General features: G+C 55.5%; 2 protein-coding genes across 6 annotated transcripts; both read left to right on the top strand.

Moving 5' to 3' along the window:
• Positions 1–270: 270 nt before the first annotated feature.
• Positions 271–10,551, top strand: CRTC2 (CREB regulated transcription coactivator 2). 3 transcript variants are annotated; one of them, XM_028502632.2, is made up of 15 exons: positions 271–423; positions 3,518–3,619; positions 3,696–3,812; positions 4,378–4,439; positions 5,779–5,847; positions 6,001–6,104; positions 6,205–6,234; positions 6,406–6,470; positions 6,572–6,621; positions 6,752–6,996; positions 7,339–7,742; positions 9,062–9,331; positions 9,531–9,611; positions 9,812–9,998; positions 10,102–10,551. In XM_028502632.2, the coding sequence occupies exons 1-15, from the start codon at positions 271–273 to the stop codon at positions 10,320–10,322; spliced, it is 2,160 nt and encodes a 719-aa protein (XP_028358433.1). In that variant the 3' UTR covers positions 10,323–10,551. The 3 variants fall into 3 exon arrangements, with proteins under 3 accessions (XP_028358433.1, XP_035870989.1, XP_028358434.1); XM_036015096.1 differs by lacking the exon at positions 6,205–6,234; XM_028502633.2 differs by lacking the exon at positions 9,531–9,611 and having other exon boundaries at positions 10,102–10,322.
• A 1,583-nt stretch (positions 10,552–12,134) lies between these two features.
• Positions 12,135–27,129, top strand: DENND4B (DENN domain containing 4B). 3 transcript variants are annotated; one of them, XM_036015094.1, is made up of 28 exons: positions 12,135–12,262; positions 14,138–14,477; positions 15,084–15,336; positions 15,596–15,665; positions 15,860–16,029; positions 16,102–16,346; positions 16,794–16,860; positions 16,956–17,014; positions 17,193–17,337; positions 17,585–17,760; positions 17,906–18,006; positions 18,384–18,599; positions 19,107–19,252; positions 19,601–19,740; positions 19,831–19,957; positions 20,601–20,807; positions 21,158–21,286; positions 22,482–22,704; positions 22,918–23,085; positions 23,335–23,723; positions 23,891–24,013; positions 24,218–24,387; positions 24,471–24,612; positions 24,811–25,047; positions 25,562–25,679; positions 25,767–25,932; positions 26,021–26,085; positions 26,186–27,129. In XM_036015094.1, exons 2-28 carry the CDS (start codon positions 14,161–14,163, stop codon positions 26,329–26,331), a joined length of 4,515 nt encoding a protein of 1,504 aa, XP_035870987.1. In that variant the 5' UTR covers positions 12,135–12,262; positions 14,138–14,160; the 3' UTR covers positions 26,332–27,129. The 3 variants fall into 3 exon arrangements, with proteins under 3 accessions (XP_035870987.1, XP_035870988.1, XP_028358357.1); XM_036015095.1 differs by lacking the exon at positions 12,135–12,262 and adding an exon at positions 12,397–13,350 and having other exon boundaries at positions 24,979–25,047; XM_028502556.2 differs by lacking the exon at positions 12,135–12,262 and adding an exon at positions 12,397–13,350.
• Positions 27,130–27,963: the final 834 nt, after the last annotated feature.

Raw genomic sequence — 27,963 nt, 5'->3', positions numbered from 1 at the left:
AGTCTCCGGTTCCCCCTAGTCAACAGGGCTGCTGGGAATTGGTGTCCGTTTCCTCTTCGTACTGCGTGATTGGAGCGGTAAGAGGGTCACGTAAACAAACTACAATTCCCGGAAGACCCTGCGCGCTACAGGTCAGGGCTAGGCTGGGGCCGGGTTCGCGGTGCTTGCTGAGACGGCGGCGGCGGCTACGGCTGGAAGACCCGGGCGGGAGCCCGCGGCACAGGCCGTGGCTTGTGCGGGGAGGGTGGCGGGGAGGAACGGAGGAGGAAGATGGCGACGTCGGGGGCGAACGGGCCCGGATCGGCCGCGGCCTCAGCTTCCAATCCGCGCAAGTTTAGTGAGAAGATCGCGCTGCAGAAGCAGCGTCAGGCCGAAGAGACGGCGGCCTTCGAGGAGGTGATGATGGACATCGGCTCCACCCGGGTGAGGGGCCGCGCCGGAGAGTCAAGCGGAGCAATTACAGAGCGGGAGCCCAGAGGCGGGGCGGGGGCGAGAGTCACAGCCAAAGAGGCGGAACGGGGCAGCGGCTGCGGATGCCGTAGTCTGGGAAGCGGAGGGTGAGGGCCGTGGAGCAGGAAGGCGGGTTCTGTCGGGTGAGGCCAGAGCTCCCAGAGAAGTTGGGAGTTTAGGAATGACTAGGGACCAAGTGAGGAGTGGGCGGAGATTGGAGACAGTTCCCTGGAACCGGGCGGAAGTCGGAGGTGGGTGGTCCTTGTGCATCCCTGATTGAGTCCTCTCGGGGACTCTACTGAAGCATCCCCGATGTTGGGTTATGGGGGGGCGGGGGATGGATGGTCTGCTTGCCCTACTCTTGCCTCCTCTGAGTTGGTAATCTCTTCCAACCTGGTTCCTCTGCCCTCTTGGCCACTCTCGGCACTTCAATTCCTCTGGGAAAGGGCCCCTTGAGTGGTTTGAACAGCAGTGCTGGGTATAGTGGGGCAGGAAGTCCCCTCCTGCGTCCCGTCCCTTTGCTTCCTTTTTCAAATACTTCTTGTGGTTTCCTGACGTGAATGAAGGTGAGGGCCATTGCCCACAGACTGGTGATTGGTTTACGGTAGTGGCCGTCTTGGGAGAGAGATAGGGCTTTGAATCCTGAAAGCGGGAACCAGTGGCTATAGGTTGTGTGGAACCCTATGGCTTTGTGTGGGTCACTTACGGGTTGGTTTGGAGGGTCTTCTATGTGTAAGGAATATTAACTTTTAAGAAGCTCCAGAAAGAAGGTATCTTGGCAGAGTTGCCTCTGAAACCCCTCTGGCCTTAATTTGTTGCTATCAGGACTGAATGTCTGAGGGAGTGAGGGGTGGGAGTTTGCCCAGTTGGTATGCAGTCCTAATGTAGGGAGGTGTTAGTCTCAAAACAGCAGGTGAGGAGGATATTTCAGGGATTCCTCATGATAGGGAGTTAAAAGAAATTTAAGGAGAGATGGAACATAAATACCACATTCCAGAGCTCTTTCTCCTGGTTTGACTGTAATTGCATCTGTCTGTGACCAACTTGGTTGTATTTGTGTGTGTGTGTCTCCCTTAACTCTGTTAGTCTTTTTTGTGTTTATTTCCCCTTTCAGTCTCCAGAGACCATGTGTCCTAGTTTGCGGGAGATAGAACAGAGTTAGGTGGAGAAGCAAATCTTGTGTGTCTGTGTGTGTTTGTGCCTAACTGCTACGATCTAACTGTTGACTGCTCCCATTCAGGAGCTTGTGATCGTGGTAGGGCAGAGGCAAGAAGGTGGGTGAGAGGCTGATCTCCAGTTAACATCTTGAGGCCCTTCCTCTGGACCGTGACTCCAGCAGAGGCATGGTGGGACCTTAGGGCTGTATGTGCAGGGAAAGGCCGTGAGCAACTCAAAGCTAGGCCATCTATCTCTGTAGTGTCTTCGTCTGTTCAGAGGCTCCCTCCACCTCCCTTGCCCCTACTGGGTCACTTCACAGCTGCACATAAAAATGTAGTGGGCATACTTGGCCAGAGCCTGGGAAACTGGGCTCTGATACTTAGCCTTTATTTGGCTAGCTGGGAGGGCTCCTTTGAGGCAGATACGGCCTCAACCCTGTGAGGCTAGGGTTGTCATATATATGCATATTATTAGCAGCCCTGAAGTGGCCCAAAGGTGAACATAGTGCCCACTAAATTTACTGGGCTGACCTGGAACAGGAGGTTCGTTCTGAGGTTAGCCTGTGCACAATAGTATGTGCTGGAAGCTCTGAGATTTTACCCCGCATCAGCTGCCCTGTGTCTCTTTTATTTAGCTGGTGACAGTGCCTGTCTCAGAAATAGGTACTCACCTCTCACAGAGGGACATGAGATCTGTAGACAGACTAAAACCATGCCAGGCTAAGGAATGTGGTGTCTCACTCTAGTGCTAGACTTATGTCCCCAGAGGGGATGAGGCTAGGGAGATGCCTCTGGCCCACACTGCTGTTCCCTCTCCCTCTCCCATTTACCAGGCTTCCTGCCCATTCAGGGGCCTTACAACTAAGTGCAAGGATGTGCCTTGGTTTGTTTTTTATTTAAAGATTTTATTTATTTATTTTTAGACAGAGGGGAAGGGAGGGATAAAGAGAAGGAAAGAAACATCAGCGTGTGGTTGCCTCTCATGAGCCCCCCACTGGGGACCTGGCCTGCAACCCAGGTATGTGCCCTGACTGGGAATCAAACCAGTGACCCTTTGGTTTGCAGCCCAGCACTCCATCCACTGAGCCACACCAGCCTGGGCAGAATGTACCTTGGTTTTGGCCTTGTTTTTCCATCTATGAGAGCCATCATTTCTTAGATGTTCCAGTTTGGGAGGTTCTAGTCTGAGTGGCCTCCTTGAGGCTGGGCAAGTGGCAGAGCCCAGAAGCCTGTGCCTCTTTCCTCTGCTAGGGACAGGAAAGAGACTGGTGATAGTGGCTCTGTGGCATCCACCTATGGCCTTTCCCTCATTTTCCATTCACTCCAGGACACATCTGGAAGTAAAAGCATAGGTGCCCAGTAAGAACCCCTTCTCAGGAGTTAAACCATGTGACTAGTCTAGGGGCTCCTGGCAGCCCTACAGGGTCTCTGTTTAGATGGATGACAACTGGGACAGGCCCTGAACAGAGAGAGTGTCAGGCTTGTCAGGGTCTGTACCTGGCAGAGTGATGCCAGGTATTAGTGACAGCATTGATGAGGGCAGCCTGCAGAAGAGCTGAGGCAGAGTGTTTGCACCAGGTCTCAGTGGCGCTTTTCCCCAGCACTGTTCTTTGTTTTGTCTTTTCCCTTTCCTTTCCTTTCCTTTCCTTTCCTTTCCTTTCCTTTCCTTTCCTTTCCTTTCCTTTCTTTTCCTTCTCTTCTCTTCCTTCTCTTCTCTTCTCTTCTCTTCTCTTCTCTTCTCTCTCTCCTTCTTTCTTTCTTCCTTTTTTTGTTTTCTTCCCTGACAGGTCTTTGAAAAGTAGCACCAGTAGTAGCATATCCTGGAGGCTGGAGCGGCAAAGGTGGCCAAAGATCACGAACAATGCTCAGCCTCGCTCCCTGACATCCCCATTTTGCCCTTTGTGTCTCAGTTACAGGCCCAAAAACTGCGACTGGCATACACAAGGAACTCTCATTACGGTGGCTCTCTGCCAAACGTGAACCAGATTAGCTGTGGCCTGGCTGAGTTCCAGGTGAGTGGACAGCAGCCTCAGTAGAGTGCAGGCTCTTCGGCAACTTCCCCATTGACTTACCTGTGTGTTTTGGCAGAGCCCCCTCCACTCACCATTGGATTCATCCCGAAACACTCGGCACCATGGACTGGTGGAACGGGTGCAGCGAGATCCCCGGAGAATGGTGTCCCCACTCCGCCGCTACCCCCGCCACATATCCTTCACAGAGAGTTTGGGGAGTTTGGAGGTGGTGGGTTGGAACTCATGGTGGGAAGGGACTTTAGGTGTTGTCCAGTCCTGTCCTTCTCCAGGAGCTCTCCTTTACCCAGCCTCCCAGAAAAGTGGCCATTCGGCCCACGTGTCAGTGCTGGCTCCTGTGCAGGGGAGTGGCTGCTCCTGAGGTTGTGCCCTGTGTCTCTGGATGGTCCTGACTGTCCTTAGGCAGCTTGCTCTTTGCTGCCAGAGGCAGGGCTCTGATATTCTCCAGCCTAAGGGGGTTTGGTTCCCTCCTCACATTTCTGTCCTTGGCCTTCGCTCTCAGAGGCCTCCACAGAAGTGCCTCCCGGGCCCTGCCTAGGCAGTCTCCTGTGTTTTTCCACCTCTGCTGGGTCTCACCCTCTTCTCTTCCGTTCTCTGACCTGATTGTTGCTCCTTGTCAAGGAGGAAGAGGTGGTTTGTTTCTTGAAACAACTCACCTGCTGCCTCCATTATTCTTCTCTCCTCTGGTCTCTAGCTCATCCAGCCTCTCCTCGCTTTTTACCTTAACCGGTGCCGTTCACATTGACAGCTCTCCCTACAGTCCTGCCTACTTATCTCCTCCCCCGGAGTCCAGCTGGCGGAGGTCAGTGTCCAAGGCAGTCAGGATCTCCTGCCCACTCTCTGACGTGTCTCTGAAGGGAGCTCGTGTTGGGGTTGGGCATGTGGGGCAAGGCTTTCAGCAGTACCTCCTTTCCTCAGGGCAGGGCTGGAAGGGGTGGGGGCAGGTGGAGTAGGTGGGTCAGAGTCCAGTCTTGGTCATATTGACACGAGTGGCCAAGCCTCCCAGTCCAAGCAGGGCAGGACCAATGGTAATGGTGGCTAGCTGGGGCGTGTGTGTAAGGGGGAAGGGAGGACGGCTGCCTCCTGTCAAGAGTGGGTGCCAGCCCTGGCTGGCGTGGCTCTGTGGATGGAGTGCTGGCCTTCAAACCAAAAGGTTGCTGGTTTGATTCCCAGTCAGGGCACATGCCTGGGTTGCATGCAGGCCAGGTCCCCAGTTGGAGGCGTGGGAGAGGCAACTGATCAGTGTATCTCTCACACATAGACATTTCTCTGCTTCTCTTTCTCCCTCCCTTCCCTTCTCACTAAAAATAAGTAAATAAAAATGTTTAAAAAAAGAAGAGTGGATGCCAGATACAGTGTACTGGCACTCAGAGTCCTGAACCCTTCTGTCCATCTCGTCACTAATATACATACCTGACAGAGCTGCTGGGCTCTAGGACTCCCATTTAGCTTGTCCTGGCAGATAGAAGTTGAGATTTTCCAAATCTAGATCAGTGATTTTCAACCTTTTTCATCTCATGGCACACACAAACTAATTACTAAAATTCTGCAGCACACCAAAAGGTGTATTAATTTTTTGCCAATCTGACAAAAAATATATAGGTATAATTTTAATTAATAATAATAATAATAATAATAATTACCTACCCTTTTTGTTCCAGTGTGACTTTTTAAAAAATCAGGTGCCTATACTTATATGTAAGGATTTTAATACAAAGAATTAACCAGTCAGATGCAACCTTATTACGTGACGTGACCAATAGGACGCAACTGTGTGTGACCTACATATTTATGGTTCAGGACAGGGCATTCATACCAGACTGCTATTGTGCTGACTGTTGTCATTTTTTTTTTACTTGACAATTCAAGGGATAAGAGGTCAATGCTCCTGACTAAATAGTCAGGTATTGCATGTTTTAAAAATTCTTGTGGCACGCTGGTTGAAAAATCACTGTCCTAATTGATTGGAGGAGAGGGTTCATGGGTCATGGATATTTGAGGAACCAGAGGGAAAAGAGGCATGCTCCTGGGCGCCTGGCCCTCTCTACCTCCAAGTCGGCTGCCGCGCATTTTCCAACTCCCATGCCTGCCTTCATGTCCACTGATGGCCTTCCTCCTTGTGACTTTGCTTTTCATTCCAGGACGATGCCCTGGGGCAATTTCCCTGCAGAGAAGGGGCAGTTGTTTCGACTACCATCTGCACTTAACAGGTGATAACCTTCGAGTTCTCTAGTCCACATCTCTGATCTGTACTTTCTGGCCCCTACCCTGTTCCAGCTCAGCTAGTGCTTTCCCCTGCTGAGGAGGACATGGGGGCCAGGGAGACCGTCACTGGTGCCAGCTGATCTCTGTGCCCTTCACAGGACAAGCTCTGATTCTGCCCTTCACACAAGCGTGATGAACCCCAGCCCTCAGGACACTTATCCAGGCCCTGCACCTCCCAGTGTCCTTCCTGGCCGCCGTGGAGGTAAGTGGCCACGTCCCGGGGTAGGGGGTAACCCTGGAGCTCTGGTGTGAAGCAGGGAGGCAAGTGGGCATTGCAGCCAACTCCACCACAACCTTTGCAGGTTATCTGGATGGCGAAATGGACTCCAAAGGTATATGTTTCTCATCACTTGCGGGTATTGAATGCCAAAGGATTTCTGGGCTGGTGTTGGGGGCTTTAGTCAAGGCCAGGGAGCGGGACTCCCTCCCGCCTGCCTCTGCTTCCTGTCCTGCCTCACTGGCTCCTTCTGCAAGCCTCCACTCATCAGTCTTTCTCTTTCAAGTCCCTGCCATTGAGGAGAGCTTACTAGATGACAAGCATTTGCTGAAGCCCTGGGATGCTAAGAAGGTAGATGTGGCTCGCCGCCCCTCTTCTTTCCTTGGGCCGGCCTTCCAGGGGCCTCCGCTGAGCACTGGCCTCATTCTTCACTTTCTCCTGTCTCTCCTCAGCTGTCCTCATCCTCCTCCCGCCCTCGGTCCTGCGAAGTCCCTGGAATTAAGTAAGTGCCTCTTTGGTGTCGGCTAAGGGGATGGGTGAGGGAAGTAAAGGGAAATGTGGGAGGCCAGGCTCTGCTCCTCCCTGACAAGTGGCCCACCAATGATGTCTTTCTTGTGCCCTCCTCCCCCCAGCATCTTTCCGTCTCCTGACCAGCCTGCCAACGTGCCTGTCCTCCCACCTGCCATGAACACGGGAGGCTCCTTACCTGACCTCACCAACCTGCACTTTCCCCCACCGCTGCCCACGCCCCTGGACCCAGAGGAGACAGCCTACCCCAACCTGAGTGGGGGCAACAGTACCTCCAACTTGACCCACACCATGACCCACCTGGGCATCAGTGGAGGCCTGGGCCTAGGCCCAGGCTACGATGCACCAGGTGAGTGGCTGTCCTGTGTCCAGAGTGCTGCCTGGCTGGAGGGGCCCAGGGGCGGGAGGCTTGAGCACCAGTAACTGCCCGTATCAGCCCACCACCTGTCCACACCAGGTTCCCCTCACTGTACTTCTCTGCCAGTGAGAACTGGTAGGTACGGCTTTTCCAAAAAAGAAGTTGGAGAGTAGCCCCCAAGTGGACAAGGCCAACCTCACTGCCAGGGACAGTGTAGGGAGGACATTGTGTTGCCACTTCCATAGTCTGCTCACTGCTACCTGTTCTGGGCAGAAAGGGGCCCAGTTCCCATCAGTAATGTTGGCATCTCTGGTTTTTTGTCTGTGCCTGCAGGATCTCATTCACCTCTCAGCCATCCATCCTTGCAGTCCTCCCTAAGCAATCCCAACCTTCAGGCTTCCCTAAGCAGTCCTCAGCCCCAGCTTCAGGGGTCCCACAGTCACCCCTCACTGCCTGCCTCCTCCTTGGCCCGCCATGCACTGCCCACCACCTCCCTGGGTCATCCCTCACTCAGTGCCCCAGCCCTCTCCTCCTCCTCTTCTTCCTCCACTTCATCTGCTGTGCTGGGTGCCCCCCCTTACCCAGCTTCTACCCCTGGGGCCTCCCCCCGCCACCGCCGTGTTCCCCTCAGCCCCCTGAGTTTGCCCGCGGGCCCAGCCGACGCCAGAAGGTCCCAACAGCAGCTGCCCAAACAGTTTTCGCCAACAATGTCACCCACATTGTCTTCCATCACTCAGGTATGCGTGGCCGCCTTCCCTACGTGTCTGTCTCCCTTCCCCTTTTCTTTCCCTGCTAAGTTCTCTCCTTTCCGCTCTCCTTCCCTCAAATAGCTCTTCTCCTTACTTCCCACACTTGGCTCGTCCATCCCCTTTAATTCCCCTGTCCTCTACCTGCCCCATGCTTTATTTATCTTGTTTCCTCTTGACTTAAGAGTGCAAACCCTGGGGTAAAGCTCTCTGACAAATCCGGGCCCCACCTCTACTTGCAGTCTCCTTGTGGACAGTTTCACTTCTCTGAGCCTTAGCCTCCTCATCTGTGAAACACGAATGGGTTGTAAGAATCAAAGGAAATCCCGTATGGAAGCTGCTCAGCACCATGCCTAGCCCAGGTGCAGGCTTGACATGTGGTAGCTTATCCTCTCCCTTTTCTCCTTTTTTTGTTCCTGTCCTTTTCTTGTCTTTTTTTTTTTTTCATGTCTCTATCTTGTCCCATCCCTTTTCCTATCTCCCTTCCTTCTTTTCTAGATTTCATGACTCAGAGAAACTCCAATCATGGAGCCCAATCCCTTCATTTTATAGACAGAGAGACTGGGGCCCACAGGGCTTGTGATTTCCCTTCGCTTACACAGAATGTTGGGAAGAGTTAGGACCAGAACTAAAAACCTTTGAGTTTAACGCTGTTCCTCAGTGCTAAAACTCCCAGCTCTTTCCTCCCCCAGTCCTTCTCTTTTTTCCCTCTCTCTGTCCCTCTCCTCCTGTCACCCTGGTGTACACTTGCCCTCCCCTCTGCCCTGCCTTCTCCTCCCCTCCTTTAGTCTTCCCTGGAATGTGTGTTCTGTGTTCCATCCGACGCAGGTCCCCTTCTCTGTAGGAGAGCCTGAGATCCAGGCCCAATGAGGGCCATGCTCCCCCGGAGCCTGAGCCTGCAGTGAACCTGACTTCCTTCCCACCTTTCCTCTTTGTTTCCTTCCTCCCGTTCTTCCCGGCCTTGTCAAGGCTTTAGAACGGCAGTTCTCAAGTTCACTGTTGTGTTATTAAGCACTTGTTAGGTGTGTCACAAGTACTTGATTACTAATAATTGCTAGAGCACCAAGGTTTAGGAATAATTTACTTCTGGACTGGATTCAAAATTATTCTTATGTTAGCCTCACTCAATTGCTTTCATTCTGATGAGCAGTTTTGAGTAATTGCACCCAGTCCCAGGGATACTCATGGGAACGCTATCAGGTCTGTGTGGAGAATGGTTGCAGCTTCTGAGGGTGGGAACCGCTGACTGAGAGTTCCTCTTGGGGGCACACTGAAAGGTAAGCTTCCCTTCTTTCCTTGCTTCTCTTTAGGGCGTCCCACTGGATACCAGTAAACTGCCCACTGACCAGCGGCTGCCTTCATACCCATATAGCCCCCCAAGTCTGGTTCTTCCCACCCAGCCACCCACCCCAAAGCCTCTACAGCAGCCAGGGCTGTGCTCTCAGGCCTGCTCAGTGCAGTCCTCAGGTGGGCAGCCCGCAGGCCGGCAGCCACACTATGGGACACTATACCCACCTAGCTCCAGTGGGCATGGGCAACAGTCTTACCAACGGCCAGTGAGTGACTTCAGCCTGGGGAACGTGAGTACTCAGGTTCCTGGCTCTGAAGCAGCGGAAAGGCTGGGATTGGGTCAGATGGGCCTGAGTGGTATCACTGACACAGTCTGAGTTGGAAGATCCGGGCAGAAGAGATCCTTCCGTTCCCCAGGGGACATGGCCCTACCAGCTTGGGGCTCCTCTAGTCCTGCGTTTGATCCTTCCTCCTGTCCCTCTCCCCCAGCTCTCTCTGCACAGCTTGCTCTTTGATGACTGCTGCTTTGACCCGTTCTCTTCCTGGCACGCACAAGCTCTGTCCCGGCAGGTACGGTGCCCACACCTACTTTTGGGGCCCGTGATCACCTCTGTCGCTCTGCTTGCTGCCATCTCCCTCTGTCTCTGCTTTTGGTCCAGGTGTGGGGGGAATTACTGGGCAAAGGGCATGTGTCAGCAGGGCCAGGCAGTGGCAGGCAGGCACTCCTGTTCTGAGGCCCACTTCCTCAAGGTCTGTCTGTGCACTCCTAGCTGGAGCAGTTCAGCATGGAGAGTCCATCAACCAGTCTGGCGCTGGATCCCACTGGCTTTTCTGAAGGGTCTGGATTTTTAGGGAGCGAGGGATCAGCGAGTGGCCTCCAGGACCCCCATGCCCTCAACCACCAGAACTTGACACACTGTTCCCGCCATGGCTCAGGGCCTAACATCATCCTCACAGGTGAGAGGTGTGGGTGGTCGTGGGGGCTGAAAGGAGGGAGTGATGCATTTGCTGGCACAGCAGGAGGTTGAGGGGTCCTCACCCATTTCTTCTGCCCATACAGGAGACTCCTCCCCAGGTTTCTCTAAGGAGATTGCAGTGGCCCTCTCCGGGGTGCCTGGCTTCGAGGTGTCAGCAGCTGGGTTGGAGCTGGGTCTGGGGCTGGAGGAGGAGCTGCGCATGGAACCACTGGGCCTGGAAGGGCTCAACATGCTGAGCGACCCGTGTGCCCTGCTGCCTGATCCTGCTGTGGAGGATTCATTCCGCAGTGACAGACTACAGTGAGGGGACTCATCATCCCTCTAATTGGCCCTGTTCCCCATCACTGTTCCTTTCCTCCCTTCCCCCTGGCCAGTAGAGACTACTCTCTGCCCCCAAATCCTCTTTCTAACATGAATGAGGGATCCCAAGAATGAGAAAAAGCAAGGGGTTTATCCAGGTGCCCCTTGAATTCTGCACAAGGGGTGGGCCTGGGGGAGCTCAAGGGAGGGTCTGAAGCACTTGTAACTTTGAACCGTCTGCCTGGAGGTCAGAGCCTGTTGGAAAGCAGGGGGTAGAGGGGAGCCCTGGAGGCAGAGCTAGTTCAGGATGCCCAGGGGTGGGCAGTGCCAGCCCCTCGTCACCACTCTTCCCCTTGCAATGGTGGAGAGAGCCAGAGTGGATATTATTTTTTATTAAATATATTATATGTTAATAAAAAAATCATATTAAACCCTTGGTGTGGTTGGTTACTGTTTGGGTTGTGGCTGGCGAGCTAGGGGGTCACAGGCTCTTTCATCTATCATGCTTTTTATGTCTTCTGAGCACCTTGTGGTTTGTGGAGCACCCCTGCCCTGTCCCGCCCACCTCAGAGTTTGTGCCCAGCATTGGGTGTGGGGGTCCAGGCTGCATGCTCCCATGGCAGCACACATGCCCTTGCATTTGTTCAGGGCCCTGCTGCAGCATCAGGGACAGGGACTCTGGCCAGATAAGTTACTGCTCTTCTTCACCCCTGTGGCCTGGCTGTGAGTCAAAGTGAGGAGGTGATTGATTGCTGGCTGAACTTACGGGTCTGATGCTTCTGGTAGAATGACCCCAGCTTTTTCCAGGGGTAGCTGGCCTCAATGCTAGAGCTATCTAGGAGAGAGGATATAACAAATACACCAGCTAGGTCTTGGGTTGGCTCCCCTTCTCTATGGCCCTTGAAGCCTAGAGGTCATCAAAATTAGACAAGTCTTACCTGGCCAGCCTCTGATCCCATTGCTCTAAGTCTCAGGTAAGCTCTGAGGTCGCAATCCTGCTCTCTCACTAACTGTGGCTCACCCTCCCCACCCTTCACTTATTCATTCTGCCGATGCTTCAGTGCTAACCACATTCTAAAGACATTTCCTCTCCGTGGCTTGGGTTGCTAGCCCTCCAACCATCTAGCCTCTCCCGTCTTCTCTTCCACTCTCAGGGGTCAGAAGGGCCATGCCCCTCCTCAGTTACCAACACCTCTACTATTTGATGCCCTGTAGTCCTGGCCTTTCCTCTTCCTCTTTCCAAAGCTCGTCATTTTCAGAAAAGAGAACTGAGAGTTTCTGGCTTAGACCCAAAGGGAATGCAGTGTGCCCTAAACCTGGAAGTAGAAGGAGCCACCTGGGTGTCCTCTGCCTAGACCTTCAGGCCCTTCCCCCAGGCATGCATATCTGACTAGGAGCGCGCCTTGGACTTAAAGGGCTGCCCCATCAGTGTCCAGCTGCACCATCTGAGTGGTGAGAAGCTCCTTAGGTGCAAGGGGCCCTCCCAGCCGCCAGGGGTCGCGCTGCAGGCCGCCGGGTGCTGGGCAGGCACTGCCAGGGTCACGGCCACAGGCCCAGGAGAGCGTGTGGGGAGCAGCAGTGCCCGCAGTTCTTGAGGGTGGGGTGGGGGTGGTAGAGAAAGCGGGGTGCGGAGAGACGCACCCAGCTCCCCAGCTCACCGGGAGCCGGGAGGAGCGCGGGGTCCAAGCGAGCTGCACGGCAGCGCAGTCCCCTGCGTGGCGCAGCGGCGGGACGCAGGGATTACTCGGATTTCCATCCACCGCGCCCCGGCGCCCTCGGCTTCCTCTCCTTCCTTCCCTGGTCGCCCCGGAGGGAGTGGCGCCCAAGCCGGGTGCGCCATGTCCGGGGCCGGGTAGCCCGCCGTCCGCTGCCCGCCGGCCCGCCAGCCCACCCTCCGAGCCGCCCGCAGCGGGCCGGCCGGCCAGGGAGTCGCAGGGCAGGCAGGTAGGGGCCGGACCGGGCGGGGCGGCGGGCGGGGAAGGAAGGGAGTGGGTGCGGGGCGGGGGAGGTCTTCCAGCTGTTCTCTGGCGTGGCACATCTGGTTCCGGTTCCTCTCTCCTGGGGAAGTGAAAGTGGAGGGGAGTTCTGCGTCAGGCACCCTGCAACCCCTTGCTCCTGCGGTCGAAGCTGAAGCACCCCTCCCTCCGGCTCGGGTCACGCGGCGGCTGGTGCTGCTGCCGTCACGTTCCCCGCGGACTGGCGCTCCTGCCCCTTTCTCAGCAGTCTCCTGCTCTGCGCGCCCTCTGCCCCAGCCCGAACTTCCCGTCGCCTGGCTTGCGGGTGTTGGGACCCCGAGTGGCGCCTATGCCCCTTGCCTTCCCCAGGGAGCAAGGGCTGCCTTGTGCAGGGTTCTTCCCTGGCTGATTGAGGGAAGCTCTGGTGCACAGGTCCTGGCACAAGATTGGGGCCACCCACTCGCCACTCAACTCGGCCCACCTAAGGGTGCCTGCTTGCTGCCTGGGGGACATAAAACGCCCATTTGCCTGTAGTAGTGAGGGATGAGGTTGTGCCCCGAGCTAAATTAGGAGGCTGACGGTGACTCCTGGCTTCACCTTCCAGACATGGAGGCTAAATTTAGCTAGAGTTGTGTATGTGTGTGTCCGTGGGCGCGTGCTTGCAAGTCCAGAGGCCAGGTTGAGGAGAGAGCAAACCTTGCTCCATGAGACTCCCTTGCTCCCGGTTCTCTGGGTAAGAGTGGGAGGTTAAGTCGGACTGTACATCCTAGAGCCATTCTGAGCCTCCTCTACTTTGCTTGGGGTCCTTTAGACTGAGGTTCCACTTGGCATGATGCTGTGTTGGCACCTTCAACAGTAACCCCCCACACACACACACCCATAGGCTGACTTCCGCCGAGCTGCGCTGAGCTGCAGCTTCCCCTCCACTGTTCCAGGAAGTCACCTCCCTTCTCTGAAACACCCCCACTGAGCTCGTCCTCTGCTGCAAGCCACCCACCAAGCTCTTTCCTAGCTTCTGCATCTTTGGGCTCCCCAGGACTCTTGGGCTCCTACTCTGGGGTTGGGCCATGGAGGCAGGTGAGAACTCATTTACTGAAGACCAGTTGTGGGCCTGTTTTCATTTCTGAGCTCTGTGGAGGCGGGCATGGGGATGGCAGGGCCGTCTCCCACAACCGCTTTTGTGCTCACTGCGTATACCGAGGTGGATGGACATTGTTTTGGGGCTTTTTGGTTTGTTTTTTGGAGTATTTTTTCAGGTTAGTGGAATTAGGTGAGGAAAAAAGACACGAGTCTGGTGAAAGACACCAAAGCTTGGGTTTTGTGGGCTTTCTGGACACTTGTGGGGGCCTCACAAAAACCTCGATGTGGGCTCTTTAAGAACATTACCTGGCCCACGCAGTTCTTGTGATGTCATAACTAGGGTAAAAAAGTCAGAAACCCTTAAAAAGACCAAGGTTGGCATGATGTCATGACCAAAATTAATGATGCAGTTAATCAGAAAAGACTGTGACCTGTTACAATTCTGTATGGGTAGGGGATGGGGGGGGGTGGCCTTTAAAAGGGTTACAGGATTAAAGTGATATCAGAGCCTAGGTTAGCTGTGTGCAGTGGAGTGGAGTTTGGGTTCTTTACTTTGGGAAAGGTCTAGTACCATGAGGAGAGGGTCCTGGTCTCTTTAAGGACCTGTGGTGGACTCTGAGGGCCTGATGATGTCATAGGTGGGAGAGTTCGGGATTGGCTGACCACTGATACTGCCTTTCCTTTGAAAGGACTAGGAAGAGGATGGGAGCAAGAGGAGCACCCCCGGTTGCCATGGCAACACCAGCCTTCCTTTCTTCATCTCTCCCCTATTTGACCATTCCAGATGCAGTGAGTGAGGGGGGGGTCATGGCAGAGGAGCGGCCCCCCCGGCTGGTGGATTACTTCGTGATAGCTGGGCTTGCAGGGAACGGAGCACCCATCCCTGAGGAAACATGGGTTCCTGAACCCAGTGGGCCCCTGCGCCCTCCGCGGCCAGCTGAACCCATCACAGATGTGGCAGTCATCTCGAGGGCACTGGGCGAGGAGGTGCCCCAGGGCTACACATGCATCCAGACTTCTGCAGGGGGTCACCCCTTGGAACTCAGTGCTGGGCTTCTGGGTGGAACTCAACCTGTCATCTGCTACCGCAGAGGCCGAGACAAGCCCCCCCTCGTGGAGTTAGGGTGTGTGCTCCTCCCCGTACTGGCACTAGGGAAGACTGGGAGGGACAGTGGGGTGAGGCAGGGTGAGGTAGGGGTACAGGAAGATGAAGGATGGGCAATGGGAATGGGAATGAGCTGGCTAGAGGCCAGGGAGAAGGGACTAAGGTTGTATCTAGTTAATCCTCACACCGATTTGGGTTCCTGTACTGGTGTTACTACTTGCTAGCTGTGTGATCTTGGGCAGGGTCTGAGCCCCTGTGGGCTCGTTTCCTCGTCTGTAAAGTGGGGGAAATTATCCTCCTCGTAGGGTGGTTGAGAACATTAAATGAGATCACCATAAAAGAGACTTAGCACAGAGTCAGTAAATGGTCACTTTTTCTTAGCATTTATTAATGACTGTGAGAGCCATGGAAGGCTTGAGAAGTTGTTGCTGATCAAGTAGAGACAAGGGCGGAAGAGGGGACATGGGATTCTGGAGGGCAGAGTGCAGTGCCAAGTGAGCTCAGGTCAGCGTTTGGTGAGGCTGAGGGTCCAGGCAGGTGGGTAGGACTGAAGAGGCAGATCTGGCGGGGCTGGGGTCTTTCTGCTCTGCCCCCAATTTGACATCTCTCTGCTCTCTGTGCCAAGGGTTTTGTATGAAGGAAAGGAACGTCCCAAGCCTGGTTTTCAAGTACTAGACACGACACCCTACAGCCACTCAGCCAACCTGGCCCCTCCAGGCCCTGGGCACCCTCGAACCTACCTCACTTACCGGCGGGCAGCAGAAGGGGCAGGGCTGCATGCCTTGGGCATCACTGACCTTTGCCTGGTACTGCCTAGCAAGGGTGAGGGCACTCCTCACACTTACTGCCGACTGCCCCGCAACCTCAACCCTGGCATGGTGAGTGGAGCTGTGGCCAAGGGCTGGCATCTGTGCCACCCCAGCATGAGGGTGTGGACACTGGGCACAAAGGGTACTCACTCTAGGCCCAAGGCCTCTAATGGCGGACGTGGGCCCAAGGGGGGGGCCTCTGGCCTTGGGGGACTGGGATTAGTGGGAATTCTAAAGACAAAAGACCGCTTGTGGGTGGTGGAGAAAGTGGGCCCCAGAAACCTTTGTTAGCTGTGTGTCTGCTTGTCTCTTGCCATTTCTGGGGCAGTGGGGCCCAGCAGTGTACCTGTGCTACAAGGTGGGCCTGGCCAAGGCCAACACGCTTGTGTATGAGGCAGGTGAGTTGCCCTTTTGTCCCTCCAACCCCTTGGCCCTCCATGTCCCTCTGCCCTGGTGCCTCTCGTCTGGCACCTTCATTGTCTCTAGAACTCCACTGGGGCTCTTGGTCCTTCTCTGGGATCCCTGGTTTCTTCCTCTGGGACCTGATGGACCCTCCTCCTTTTGGGTGCTCCCCACTCTGCGGGGGGTGCAGAGCTGCTGGGCCGCTACCCAGAGGAGGACAATGAGGCGTTTCCGCTGCCTGAGTCAGTGCCCGTGTTCTGCCTGCCCATGGGGGCCACTATTGAGTGCTGGCCTGCCCAGACCAAGTACCCGGTGCCTGTCTTCTCCACCTTTGTGCTGACGGGTGCAGCCGGTGATAAGGTGGGTGTGTGGAGCGTGGGAAGGGGTCCGAGCTGTGCAGGGCCCGCCTGACCGCTTCTCTGCTCCCACCAGGTGTACGGTGCTGCCCTGCAGTTCTATGAGGCGTTTCCACGGGCCAGGCTGTCTGAGCGGCAATCGCGGGCGCTGGGCCTGCTGAGCGCTGTGGAACGAGGCCGAGCGCTCGGAGGGCGAGCGGTGCGCAGCCGGCGCGCCATTGCTGTGCTGTCCCGCTGGCCTGCCTTCCCCGCCTTCCGCGCCTTCCTCACCTTTCTCTACCGCTACTCCGTCTCGGGCCCCCACCGCCTGCCCTTGGAAGCGTGAGCAGGGCTCCCCTGACTCTGGGAAGGAGTCTGAGGGGGTCGGGAGGCCAAAGGAGATGGAGGAGATTAGGATGGAGTGGAATAGGGGTCTGCGTGGGGGAGGTGGGCAGAGGAGCGGGAGGCAGGGCTGCAGGGTGTGTTTGTACTACACTACAAGAGCACCAGTCGCTGAGGGGGATAGGGGCCTGAAATGCAGTCTACACTTGCTGGCTAAGGCCTGTCGAGGATCTATGCATGTTTAGAGGGGATCTCTTTTCTCATTTGCATGAAGTTTGTATATAGTCACAGCTCTGGTGTCTGGTGCAGGTCTCAAGAACTTGATTCCTCTAGAGGTCAGGGAGGGATCAAGTTCCTGGGGACAGGTGACCCAGGAAAGGGAATGTGGTGGTAGAATAGGGATAGACTGGGGAATCTGCCTCTGACTGGTGTCCCTCCCTCCCCCAGGCACATCTCCCACTTCATTCACAACGTCCCCTTCCCTTCCCCACAGAGGCCGCGCATCCTGGTGCAGGTGAGGGCTGAGGCCAGGCTGGGGCTGGATGGAAGGAGGGCAGTTGGCAGGAGCTGGCCTCCCTTATGGTGACCTGTGGTTCTTCTGCCTCCCAGATGTCTCCCTATGACAATCTGCTCCTCTGCCAGCCTGTATCCTCACCCCTACCCCTCAGGTATGTGCCCAAGTTGGGAGGAGTTGATGACCAAGGACATGGTAGGTACCGGGCAGGTGGGTACAGCTGTTGAGGCCTGTGCTGGCTGGACCCAGGTGGTGTCTGTGCTCAGTGACTAGGAGAGGGTTTCCAGGGTCTCCTGGTGACTTGTTCCCCACTTTGGTATTGCTGCCTACAGTGGTGCCAGCTTCCTGCAGCTGCTGCAGAGCCTGGGCCCTGAGTTGGCCATCACGCTGCTGCTGGCTGTGCTCACAGAACACAAACTACTAGTCCATTCACTGCGTCCAGACCTGCTCACCAGCGTCTGCGAGGCCCTCGTCTCTGTGAGTGCCCCCTTGCCCAGTACGCCTCCCCCAGAATGTTTTCTTGGGTTACCCCATCCCTCCCCAGACTCTTCCTTGGGGAGGGTTCCTCTGCCTTCTCCTGGGGCACAGTGTTCAGGGACATACAGCTTCCATTAGGGGCTCTTCTTTGTAGCCCACCCCCAGTCAGTGACTCCCTGCCTCCTGCGCCCCCACCCCACCGCTGCCCCAGCCCCTGCTCACTGCTCCTCACTCTCCGGTGCTCCAGATGATCTTCCCGCTGCAGTGGCAGTGCCCCTACATTCCTCTGTGCCCACTGGTGCTGGCCGACGTGCTGAGTGCCCCCGTGCCCTTCATTGTGGGTATCCACTCCAGCTACTTCGATCTGCATGACCCGCCTTCTGATGTCATCTGTGTCGATCTTGACACCAACACATTATTCCAGTAAGAGGGCTGTTCTCGTTCAGGGGGCTGCAGGGAGGAGGCATGGGGGCGGGTGTATAGAGTGGTACCTTTTCAAAGGAGTCTCAGGCAAAAAGTGGGGGAGCCTGGTGAGCCCCATTGCCCTTTCTTCCTGCTTCTCTAATAGGACTGAAGAAAAGAAGCCCCTCTCCCCTCGGACCCTGCCCCGCAGACCCCACAAGGTTCTGCTGGCTACACTGACAAACCTGTACCAGCAGCTGGATCAGAGTGAGAAGCCTGGGTGGGAGGCTGGAAACTCGTTGACCATAAGCCTCCAGGTTGGGGAGAGGGCTGTGGAGAGCTAGACCTTACTCGAGGAAGTTAGAGGAGTTAGGATTTCATGTGGTAGAAGTGAAGGAAATTCAAATTCTAGTTTAAGCAAGAGAGAGGGGCATACAATATTAATATTCCTGAATATGCTGGAAAAGAGGAGCTTGTCATTGCAGAGGCTTGAAACTGACCTCAGGGTAGCTTCAGTCAATATTGGTGCCACGTCAGTTAGCAGCTCGAGGTGGTCTGGCAGCTGTGGAGACCTGTATGCAGAGCAGGGTTGGGGCTAGCCTTTAGGAGGCTGGCCCTGAGTCTCAGGCTACCATGGTCTCCAGCATACACTGGTCCCGAGGAGGAGGCGTCCCTGGAGTTCCTGCTGACAGACTACGAGGCTGTGTGTGGCCGCCGAGCCCGGCTGGAGCGTGAAGTCCAGGGGGCCTTCCTTCGCTTCATGTCCTGTCTGCTCAAGGGCTACCGGGACTTCCTGCGTCCACTCACTGAGCCCCCCTCTGAGGGGGTTCGTGATGTTGACAACCTCTTCTTCCTGCAGGGTAAAGAGGGCCTGTCTCTGCTTGGGGAGGGTATCATAGGAGGGGTGACCAGGGGAACTGGAGACCACTCGGTTGCTTGTTCGTTCACTCAGTGGACGTTTGTATGGGTACCAGCTTTGCGCCATACAGTCTTCTGGGCTTGGAGGGAGTAAGGGTACAAAGAGGAACCAGCTGAGGCCCTGGTGCCTTGGGCTTGGGGTGGGCACAGGGAGTCCTGTGGTGAGCTACCCCTGTGGTCAGAGCTCTCTTCAGGGACACTGGTCTTGGAGAAGCCCGGTCTGAGGGAATGGGTACAGATGGCCCAAAGGGATTCCATGGGACCATGGCGCTGAGGGAGCTCAACCTCAGCTTGGCGTGGACTGGAGTTGGGTCAGACAGGCCAAGGAGAGGATGGCTTTGATGGCCTGGGATGCCAGGTGGGCAGGGAGCCCAGAGAAGGCTTCAGGAAGGGTGTGGCTGTGCTGGGAAGCCTGGTAACCTTCCTCCCTGCCCCATTGTCGTCCGCAGGCTTCCTCAAGTCCCGGGAGCGCTCCAGCCACAAGCTGTACTCCCAGCTGCTGCGCACGCAGATGTTCTCGCAGTTCATCGAGGAGTGCTCGTTTGGCTCTGCCCGGCACGCTGCCCTCGAATTCTTCGACTCTTGCGTTGACAAGGTTTTGAGCATTGTAGCTTCTCTTGTCTGGCCCATTGCCATCTGCTCTCCTCCTGGCCGTCTCTGTGACCCCAGGACCACAACAAACAGCACTCGGTCTTGTCTGTGACCGGGATGGTACCCCTGGAGTTATTCAGTGCACAGCCTGGCAGGCACACGTGGCTGGTTTATATTCATCCTGTTTTTCTTGATGCCACCCCCCAGCTGTACCTCCGAGACCTTGGTGGGGTCTCAACACACTTGCTCCTTCCCCATGGATATGCTTTCTGGGGAGACGCCGCCTTGCGCACACCCCAACCCTTCTCCACACCCATGTCTTGATGCTCAGTCTCTTACCATCCTGCCCCAGGTCCACCCAGAGCAGGAGAAGCCTGAGCCAACGCCCTTGGTGGAGCTGGAGGAGCTGTCAGGAAGTGAACTCACCGTCTTTATCACACCTCCCGAGGAGCCCCCCATGCCAGAGGGCAGTGAACCCTCTCCCCAGTACTGGTGAGAGCTGCTTGTGCCCTCACTTGTTCCAGGGCCACACAGGCTAGCTTAGTGCTGACTGCTTCTGATGTTGCCTCTCTGTCCCTCCAGCTATGATGGATTTCCAGAGCTACGGGCCGAGCTGTTTGAGTCTCCCCAGGAGCAATCCGGGGCTCTGCCTGTGCCAGGCCCGTCCCGTAGTGCCCCTAGCAGCCCTGCCCCTCGCCGTACCAAACAGGTAACCAGCAGGTGCCCCTTGAAAGCACCTGGCTCAGCCGAGGGCTGCTGCTTCAGCTTCTTCATGTGTCAAATGCATGTGCTAGTACCTACCCCATAAGGTTATTAGGGGGTTTACGTATGCCTGGCACAGAAAACATTAGCTATTGTTAGCATTGTCATCATCATTATTGTCTTCGTCTTCTGAGTACTCTGGGAGTCCAGGGGTGTGTTGCCTCTTCAGGGCATCTGCCCATGCTCATGGGCCAGGCCTCACTGTCCAGGGCTCTGGGCTAAAACCTATATGGGCAGCAACCTTCTAAACATAGCCCCTTCCTTAGGGAGGGGGCTGCTTCTCGCATACCATTTTATCTTATTTTATGTTTTTATTTCTAGAGAGAGGGGAAGGGAGGGAGAAAGAGAGGGAGAGAAATATTGATGATTGAGAGTAACATTGATCAGTTGCCTCTCACACGCCCCCAACGGGGAACCTGGCCTGCAACCCAGGCATGTGCCCTGCCTGGGAATCGAAAAAACGACCTTTCAGTTCACACTGAGTTTGCACTCAACTCAGTGAGCCACACCAGCCAGGGCTTGCACACCATTTTAAGACCTGCCCTGCCCTGGCATTGTATTCATCCAGGTGTGTCCCCTGCCCCACCTAGGAGATGAAGGTCGCGCAGCGGGTGGCGCAGAAGTCTGCAGCAGTGCCTGAGCTGTGGGCCCGGTGCCTGCTGGGACACTGCTATGGGCTGTGGTTCCTGTGTTTGCCTGCCTATGTGCGGTCAGCACCCTCTCGGGTGCAGGCACTGCACACGGCCTACCACGTGCTCCGCCAGATGGAGAACCACAAGGTGGTGCTGCCTGATGAGGTGGGTACCTGTGTTCAGTCTCAGGGGTGCGTGTGTAGCTGTGGGTGCTGTTGACAGGGAGACTCACTAGAGACCTGGGAAGGCAGATGGAGAGCGTGGGCACAAGCCCTGGAGTTGGCAGGTGCTCCGTAACATTTATTGAATGAATGAGCATGATCAGGGGACAGCAGCAGGGACTGGAGGGTGGTAGGGTCAGCAGGAGCAGAGCGTGGCTCTCAGGCAGCTTCAGGGGCTGCCAGGGGCCAGTGGAGCCTGTGAGAACCGGAGAGGCTGGAAAAATGCTTGCCGAGACCTGAGGGTTTGGGTTGGGAGCGAGTCCCCGCATCCTCTGTGTACCTCTACTGGACCAGGTGTGCTACCGGGTGCTGATGCAGCTCTGCTCACACTACGGGCAGCCTGTGCTGTCTGTGCGGGTCATGCTGGAGATGCGGCAGGCAGGCATCGTGCCCAACACCATCACCTACGGCTACTACAACAAGGTACCAGGTTTGGAGCTAGGGTGGGATGGGGGCATGTGCGAGGTGTGTGTGGGGAGGAGGCTGCTCCCTGAAGGCTGCTTTTCTCCCCTCTTGTTGGAGATTGGGCCTGCGCAATGCATTAGGTCCTGTAAGCATTGTTGCTTACAGGTCCTGCAGTGTCTTAGCCGCCTGCCTTGGGTTTTCTTACCCTTGGCCGCTTTGTTTCTCACATCGGCCCTGACGAGGGTGGGCAAGTACAGAAATGCATCCTGGCGCACGGTGTTAGCCAGTGCGCCAGGATGCATTTCACACCACTTTACCTTCACCGCAGCCTCGAGAGGTGCAGGAACTATTATCCCCATCTCACAGATGAGGAGATGGGGTTGCAGAGTTAGCAACTAGCCCAAAGCCCCACAGTTAGGGAGGTTGGATATAAATATAGGCATATTGCTGTCTCCTGAATTCAGGTCCTTAACTGTGACATTAAACTGCCTCCTTTTTAAATTTATTTTTAATTTTTGTTAAAAGATTTTATTTATTTATTTTTAAAGAGGGAAGGGAAGGAGAAAGAGAGAGAAAAACATCAATGTGCGATTGCTGGGGGTTATGGCCTGCAGCCCAGGCATGTGCCCTGACTGGGAATTGAACCTGTGACACTTTGGTTCACAGCCTGTGCTCAATCCACTGAGCTACGCCAGCCAAGGGCTATTTTTTATTTTTAAAATATTTTTTAAAATTTATTTTTAGAGAGAGGAGAAGGGAGGGAGAAAGGGAGAGAAACATCAATGTGTGGCTGTCTCTCCAGCACCCCATACTGGGGCCCTGGCCCACAACCCAGGCAAGTGCCCTGACTGCGAATCCAACCGGCGACCCTTGGCACTCAGTCCACTGAGCCACACCAGCCAGGGCTGCCTTCAGTTTTTTAGATGAGGAAACTAATGACCAAAACGAGTGAGATGATTTCTTCAAAGCCATTTAGTTTATAAGTAGTAGAGTCTGGAAAGTGCTTCTGGCTTCCTCTATACCCCTCTCAGAGGTGGCTGCTGCCAACTGCCTCTTCTGGGCTTTTGTTTCTGACTGAGCCATTGGGAGGACAGTCCCAGGCAGCAGATCTGAAGGGCGAAAGTGGTCCCTGGGGCTCCAGGACAAGCAGTAGGTGTCAGGCTAGGGACGGGGTGTGAAAGTAGGCCATCTTGATGGGCACTGTGCTTGGCAGGCTGTGCTGGAAAGCAAGTGGCCGTCTGGTACACCGGGTGGGCGCCTGCGCTGGGCCAAGCTTCGGAATGTTGTCCTGGGGGCTGCTCAGTTTCGCCAGCCCTTGCGAGAACGGTGGCGGCAGCAGCAGCAGCAGCAGCAGCAGCAGCAGCAGCAGCAGAAACAGCAGCAGCAGCAGCAGCAGCAGCAGGCAGCAGCACAAGAAGCAGGCAGCTCCCAGACAGGTGGGCAGGGATTGGTGACTCGGGCAAGGAGGGGCATGGAGAGTAGGGTGTTTGGCACTGGATGTTCTTGGGATGGATCAGCTACACTTGGCTTGTAACAAAAGAGATGTTCTGCAAGGAACCTCACAAACCCAGGTCCATGCAAGTTCTGTTTGGGAATAGAGGGCTGGGTTTCCAGCTGGCTGCCTTTCAGTCCTTCCCTGTCTTTCACAGGGCCCTATTTGGAGCACCTCTCCCCTGCCCGCCCCCTTCATCGCCAGACTACTTGGGCTGGGCGAAGCCTGCGGGACCCAGCCTCACCCACGGGGCGCCTGGTAAAGAGTGGCAGCCTGGGCAGTGCCCGAGGCGCGCAGCCCACTGTGGAGGCTGGTGTGGCCCACAGTGAGTGCTCTTGGCTGGCCAACACCCCAGTCAGCTTTCCTAACCATTTGCCAGTGAGAGAGGAGGGCAAGAGCCAGAATGGAGGGTGACCCTCTCTGGTGGGGACTGTAGACTCTGAGGGAATCTTGCTTATGATGCCATCATGCTAGGGGTCGTGTTGCCAGAGTTTGTGCAGCCAGGAACTGTGTTTATTCAACTTCTGGAGGAGGGGCTGGGCTTCACCTTCCCTGATTTTCTCCTGTCCTACAGTGATAGAGGCCTTGGGGGTACTGGAGCCCCAGGGATCACCTGCGCGCTGGCACGATGGAAGCCTCTCAGACCTGAGTCTGGCCGGGGAGGAGCTGGCAGCTGGAGGCAGCCCAGGGGACTCAGGCTCAGCCCTGAGTACCCAGTCCACTGAAGCCCCAGAAGGGCTACGTGGACGTTCGGCGAAGGCTAGTAGGCGTCAGGAGGAGGCCGGCACCCCACGACGTGGGCTGGGTGCCCGCCTCCAACAGTTGCTCACTCCTTCCCGCCGCTCCTCTACCTCTCGCATTGCCCCACCTGAGCTGCCCTCCGACCTGCCTCCCCCAACTCGCCGCAGTCCCATGGATAGCCTCCTGCACCCTCGGGAGCGCCCTGGATCCACTGCCTCTGAGGTAGCCAGCAAGGGGAGGGTCCAGACACTTAAGTACCCATGGGTTTGGGTGGGGGCATTGCTAACCAGAGAAGAGCCCCTGAGAGGGCCCTGAGGGTGGTTGAAGTCAGCAACCTGAGTGAAGAGGAGCATGGGATTGGCTGACCAGGCTTTTTTGTGTCATGGCAGAGCTCTGCCTCTCTAGGCAGTGAGTGGGACCTCTCAGAATCTTCTGTCAGTAGCCTGAGCCTTCGTCATTCCTCAGAGCGCCTCAGTGAAACCCCTGGATCCTCTCAGCCACCTTCCCTGGAAGTGAGGATAACCTCCCACACAGATGTACTCGAATACCGCCCCCCACCCCCCCACACACCATTCACTCTGTCAAAGGCAGGGCCTGGGAGGAGGTGGAAGGAGGCTTGGCTGGGATGTGGAGGTGAGAGGGGCTTGGGAGAGAGCCTCGGCTCCTGAGCCTGCAGGCCAAGTGGGGCTTGCTCCCTGGGACCTTCTTGCCTGCAGATTCTGCTGTCTAGCTGCTCCTTGTGCCGTGCCTGTGACTCGCTGGTATACGATGAGGAGATTATGGCTGGCTGGGCACCTGATGACTCCAACCTCAACACAACCTGCCCCTTCTGTGCCTGCCCCTTTGTGCCCCTTCTCAGCGTCCAGACTCTTGACTTCCGCCCCAGGTGCCCAAAGCAGGGCAAGTGCTTTGGGTGGGACAGGGATGTGGGGGGTTCAAGGTCTGACCCCTCCTGCTATCCCCCTGCAGTGTCCCCAGCCCTAAGCCTGCTCCTGCTGGTGCCTGTGGCAGCAAAGATGCTCCTGACCCTGGGGGCCCAGGCCCTGTGCTCAGTGACCGCAGGCTCTGCCTTGCCCTGGATGAGCCCCAGCTCTGCAACGGGCACATGGGGGTAAGGGCTGGGCCAGGAGGCCATGAAGAATGGGTGTGTGTTGCCCTGTGGGGGGTCCCCAGTGGTGATGGGCAGAGATGGACGTTGAGGGCAAGGGGCATCCCAGAAGATGCTGGGCATGCGACTCAGTGGGAAGCATGGCTCTGAGGACGGAGCCATGGCACATGCCTTCTACTGCCCCCTATTTGTGCCCAACAGGGTGCCTCCCGGCGGGTCGAGGGTGGGGCATGGGCATACCTGAGCCCCCTGGTGCTGCGTAAAGAGCTGGAGTCACTGGTAGAGAATGAGGGCAGTGAAGTGCTGGCGTTGCCTGAGCTGCCTGCTGCCCACCCCATTATCTTCTGGAACCTTCTGTGGTATTTCCAGCGGCTGCGCCTGCCCAGTATTCTGCCATGCCTGGTGCTGGCCTCCTGCGATGGGCCCTCAACCTCCCAGGTCAGTGTCCTCGTGTGGTCCCTGCTTCCTGAGTGCTTCCGTCGTCATCTCCCAGCTCTCTGTCTCCCAGTCCTCTGTGCCCTTGGTACCGTAGAAAGAGCGCATGCTTTGGAGTTAGGTGTACTTGGTCTTACTCCTCACCCTTTCACTTCACTCCTGAGCCTTGATTTTCTCATCTGTAAAATGATGAGTGTTCCCCTCATAGGGCTATTGTTAGACACCCTGTGTAATGCCTGGAACTCAGACAGTAATTCATCAATGTCTGTCTGCACATTTCACCAACACTTACTGAGCACCATTAGATTCCAGGCACAGTTTTTAGGTACTAGGAGTATAATAGGTTACAGGAAAAAAATGCTGGTTCTCAAGGAGCTTGCATTCTTCTGGAGGGTGAGAGTTCTTTTTCCTCCTCTCATTGGCTGTCCTGTGATATCCCTATGTCTTTTGGAACATCACCTGTCCGTGTCCTATCCTCCACGAGTTTCACTGTTTCCTTTTTCTTGGCCTCCCACAGGCCCCGTCTCCTTGGCTAATGCCTGATCCAGCATCTGTGCAGGTGCGGCTGCTGTGGGATGTCCTGACCCCTGACCCCAATAGCTGCCCCCCTCTCTATGTGCTCTGGAGGGTCCACAGTGAGTCTTGTATTTGGCCTAGGGTGGGAAGGAGTGGGTCCCATGCCCAGAGGGCTCACTAATCCTGGTTATCTTCCTTTCACCCAGGCCAGATCCCCCAACGGGTAGCATGGCCAGGCCCTGTGCCTGCATCCCTTAGCCTGGATTTGCTGGAGTCGGTGCTGCGTTATGTTGGTCTCAATGAGGTGCACAAGGCTATAGGGCTCCTGCTGGAAACTCTAGGACCCCCTCCCACAGGCCTACACCTGCAGAGGTATGGGGCTCCCATCTGGGAGTTTGCTGCCCTGTGCCATGCTCTCCCTCCCTTTTCTCTTACTCATGCCCTTCTTCCTCCACCCCAGGGGCATCTACCGTGAGATCTTATTCCTGACAATGGCTGCTATGGGAAAGGACCACGTGGACATAGGTGAGGGTGCAGGCAGGGGGCTGAGGAGTGTAGGAATCTGGGGCCAGGTGTGGGAGGTTGGAATTCTTATATGTTCATCTCCCTCTTCCCTCTTCCCTAGCATCCTTCGACAAGAGGTACAAGTCTGCCTTTAACAAGCTGGCCAGCAGCATGGGCAAGGAAGAGCTGAGGCAACGGCGGGCACAGATGCCCACCCCGAAGGCCATTGATTGTCGAAAATGTTTTGGAGCACCTCTGGAATGCTAGGGATCGTTAAACTTCCCCCTCCAGCCTGGGGTGGGGAGGTAAGAGAGAAAGAATTCTAGAGATAATCTGCTTCACTGTTCCTTTCATGGAGGAGTTGGGAACAGCCTGGGAGACATGCCCAGCCGTAGGCTCCAAGTGGGGGCAGCAGGAAGAGGGACCCACTATTACCAAAAGTCACAATTCCCTGTCTCTAACCTGCCCACCAGGCCCATGCTGATGTCGGAGGAGTCCAGGGGGCAGTTGGCACAGCTCTGTTTCTCCCCGTCCTATACTAGGAACTCCAATCAGGGTACCCACAGGTCTGTACTGCCCTGGTCATTTTATAAGTTTTTGTTTTAAAAAACAACTGGAAAGATACAGAGCTACTGAGCCTTTGCCTTGAGTGGGAGGGAAGGATAGCATTCCCCATCAATGATGGGCCCTCTTTGCTGGAATTGCTGACGGAGTCCAAGGCTCTCAATGCCTTTATACCTTAGAGTTTGAATTTTATTTTAACTTATTTATTCTGGAGACACAGCCCCCTTGCTTATAAGGTTATTATGAATGGTGAAAAAGAGAAGGGAAATGGGACACCATGGTTCAGTGGTTTGCAGCTCTTTAAAAGTCAGGAGTTGGGAGCCAGAGGAGTTCCCAAACTCCTCTTAGGAAGAACCGGTGCCCCCTCTAATCCTAATCCTTCTTGTCCACTCCACCTGGGGAATGCCTCACCCATCCAGGGCCCTGACTGTGCAATAAGGATTATTCCTTGGCAAAGTTTTGTTGGATGTAAATATAGTAAAAGCTGCTTCTGTCTTTTTCCTTCTGCCTCCTGTTTCCTGAGTCTGGGATCATGAAGGGGGATACTTCTTTTTGTTTTTGTTTTTGTTTACCCTGGCTACACATCCCCCTTTCCATGTTTCCACTCCTTGCAGTCTTCAGGCACACCTTGCTTTCCCTGACCAGGTCTGCTACTGGTCCCTTGAGGCACAAGGAGTTCTCAGAGCAGGAGAAGGGTGAATCCTGGTGCTGGCTATGGTGGTGCCAGTCTGTGTGGCACTTCCGGCCCTCCCACACAATCACCCCCTTGTCCCTCATCTGTACCCCACACAAAGGCTTCATTCTCTGGGGGCCCTGAGCTCATCCCTGCCTTCTTTCCTCTCCCCCAGCTTCCCCCTCCCAGTTTCTCCAGTACCTCCACAGGGATGACAACGTTCTCCCCAGTAGCTGGTGTTGGTGCCCCTCATGCATCCTAGGAGCCCTGGCTGGCATCGTTCCCAGGATGCATGAGGTTGTTCTCCTTAGTTCTAGCTGGAGAAAGTACTTTTCCAACCAGGGCCTCAGCCTGGGGACAGCGTCAGGAAGATAGAGCCAAGGATTAAGGGGCTCACTGCATGTGGGCATTAGGGAGATAGGCATCCTTTTTCTAATCCCTTTGGCCTACTCGGAATCCTCTTTTTCTTTCCTGTGTAATGAAATAGACACAGAAACAACTCCTGACAGAGCTACAAAACCAATTACCAGCAGGGAATTAACAACGGAAACAAATGTCTTGGAGAAGGAGGGCGGGGGTGTCAATGGGGGAAATAACTTACATGAGCCTTTGATGCACATTCCTGGGGGTGAGATCAGTGGGTGAAGAGAAAAGTACTACTT

This window comes from Phyllostomus discolor, chromosome 14 (assembly GCF_004126475.2).
Source record: "Phyllostomus discolor isolate MPI-MPIP mPhyDis1 chromosome 14, mPhyDis1.pri.v3, whole genome shotgun sequence".
Lineage (NCBI taxonomy): Eukaryota > Metazoa > Chordata > Mammalia > Chiroptera > Phyllostomidae > Phyllostomus > Phyllostomus discolor.
This window is presented reverse-complemented; position numbering and strand designations above follow the sequence as displayed.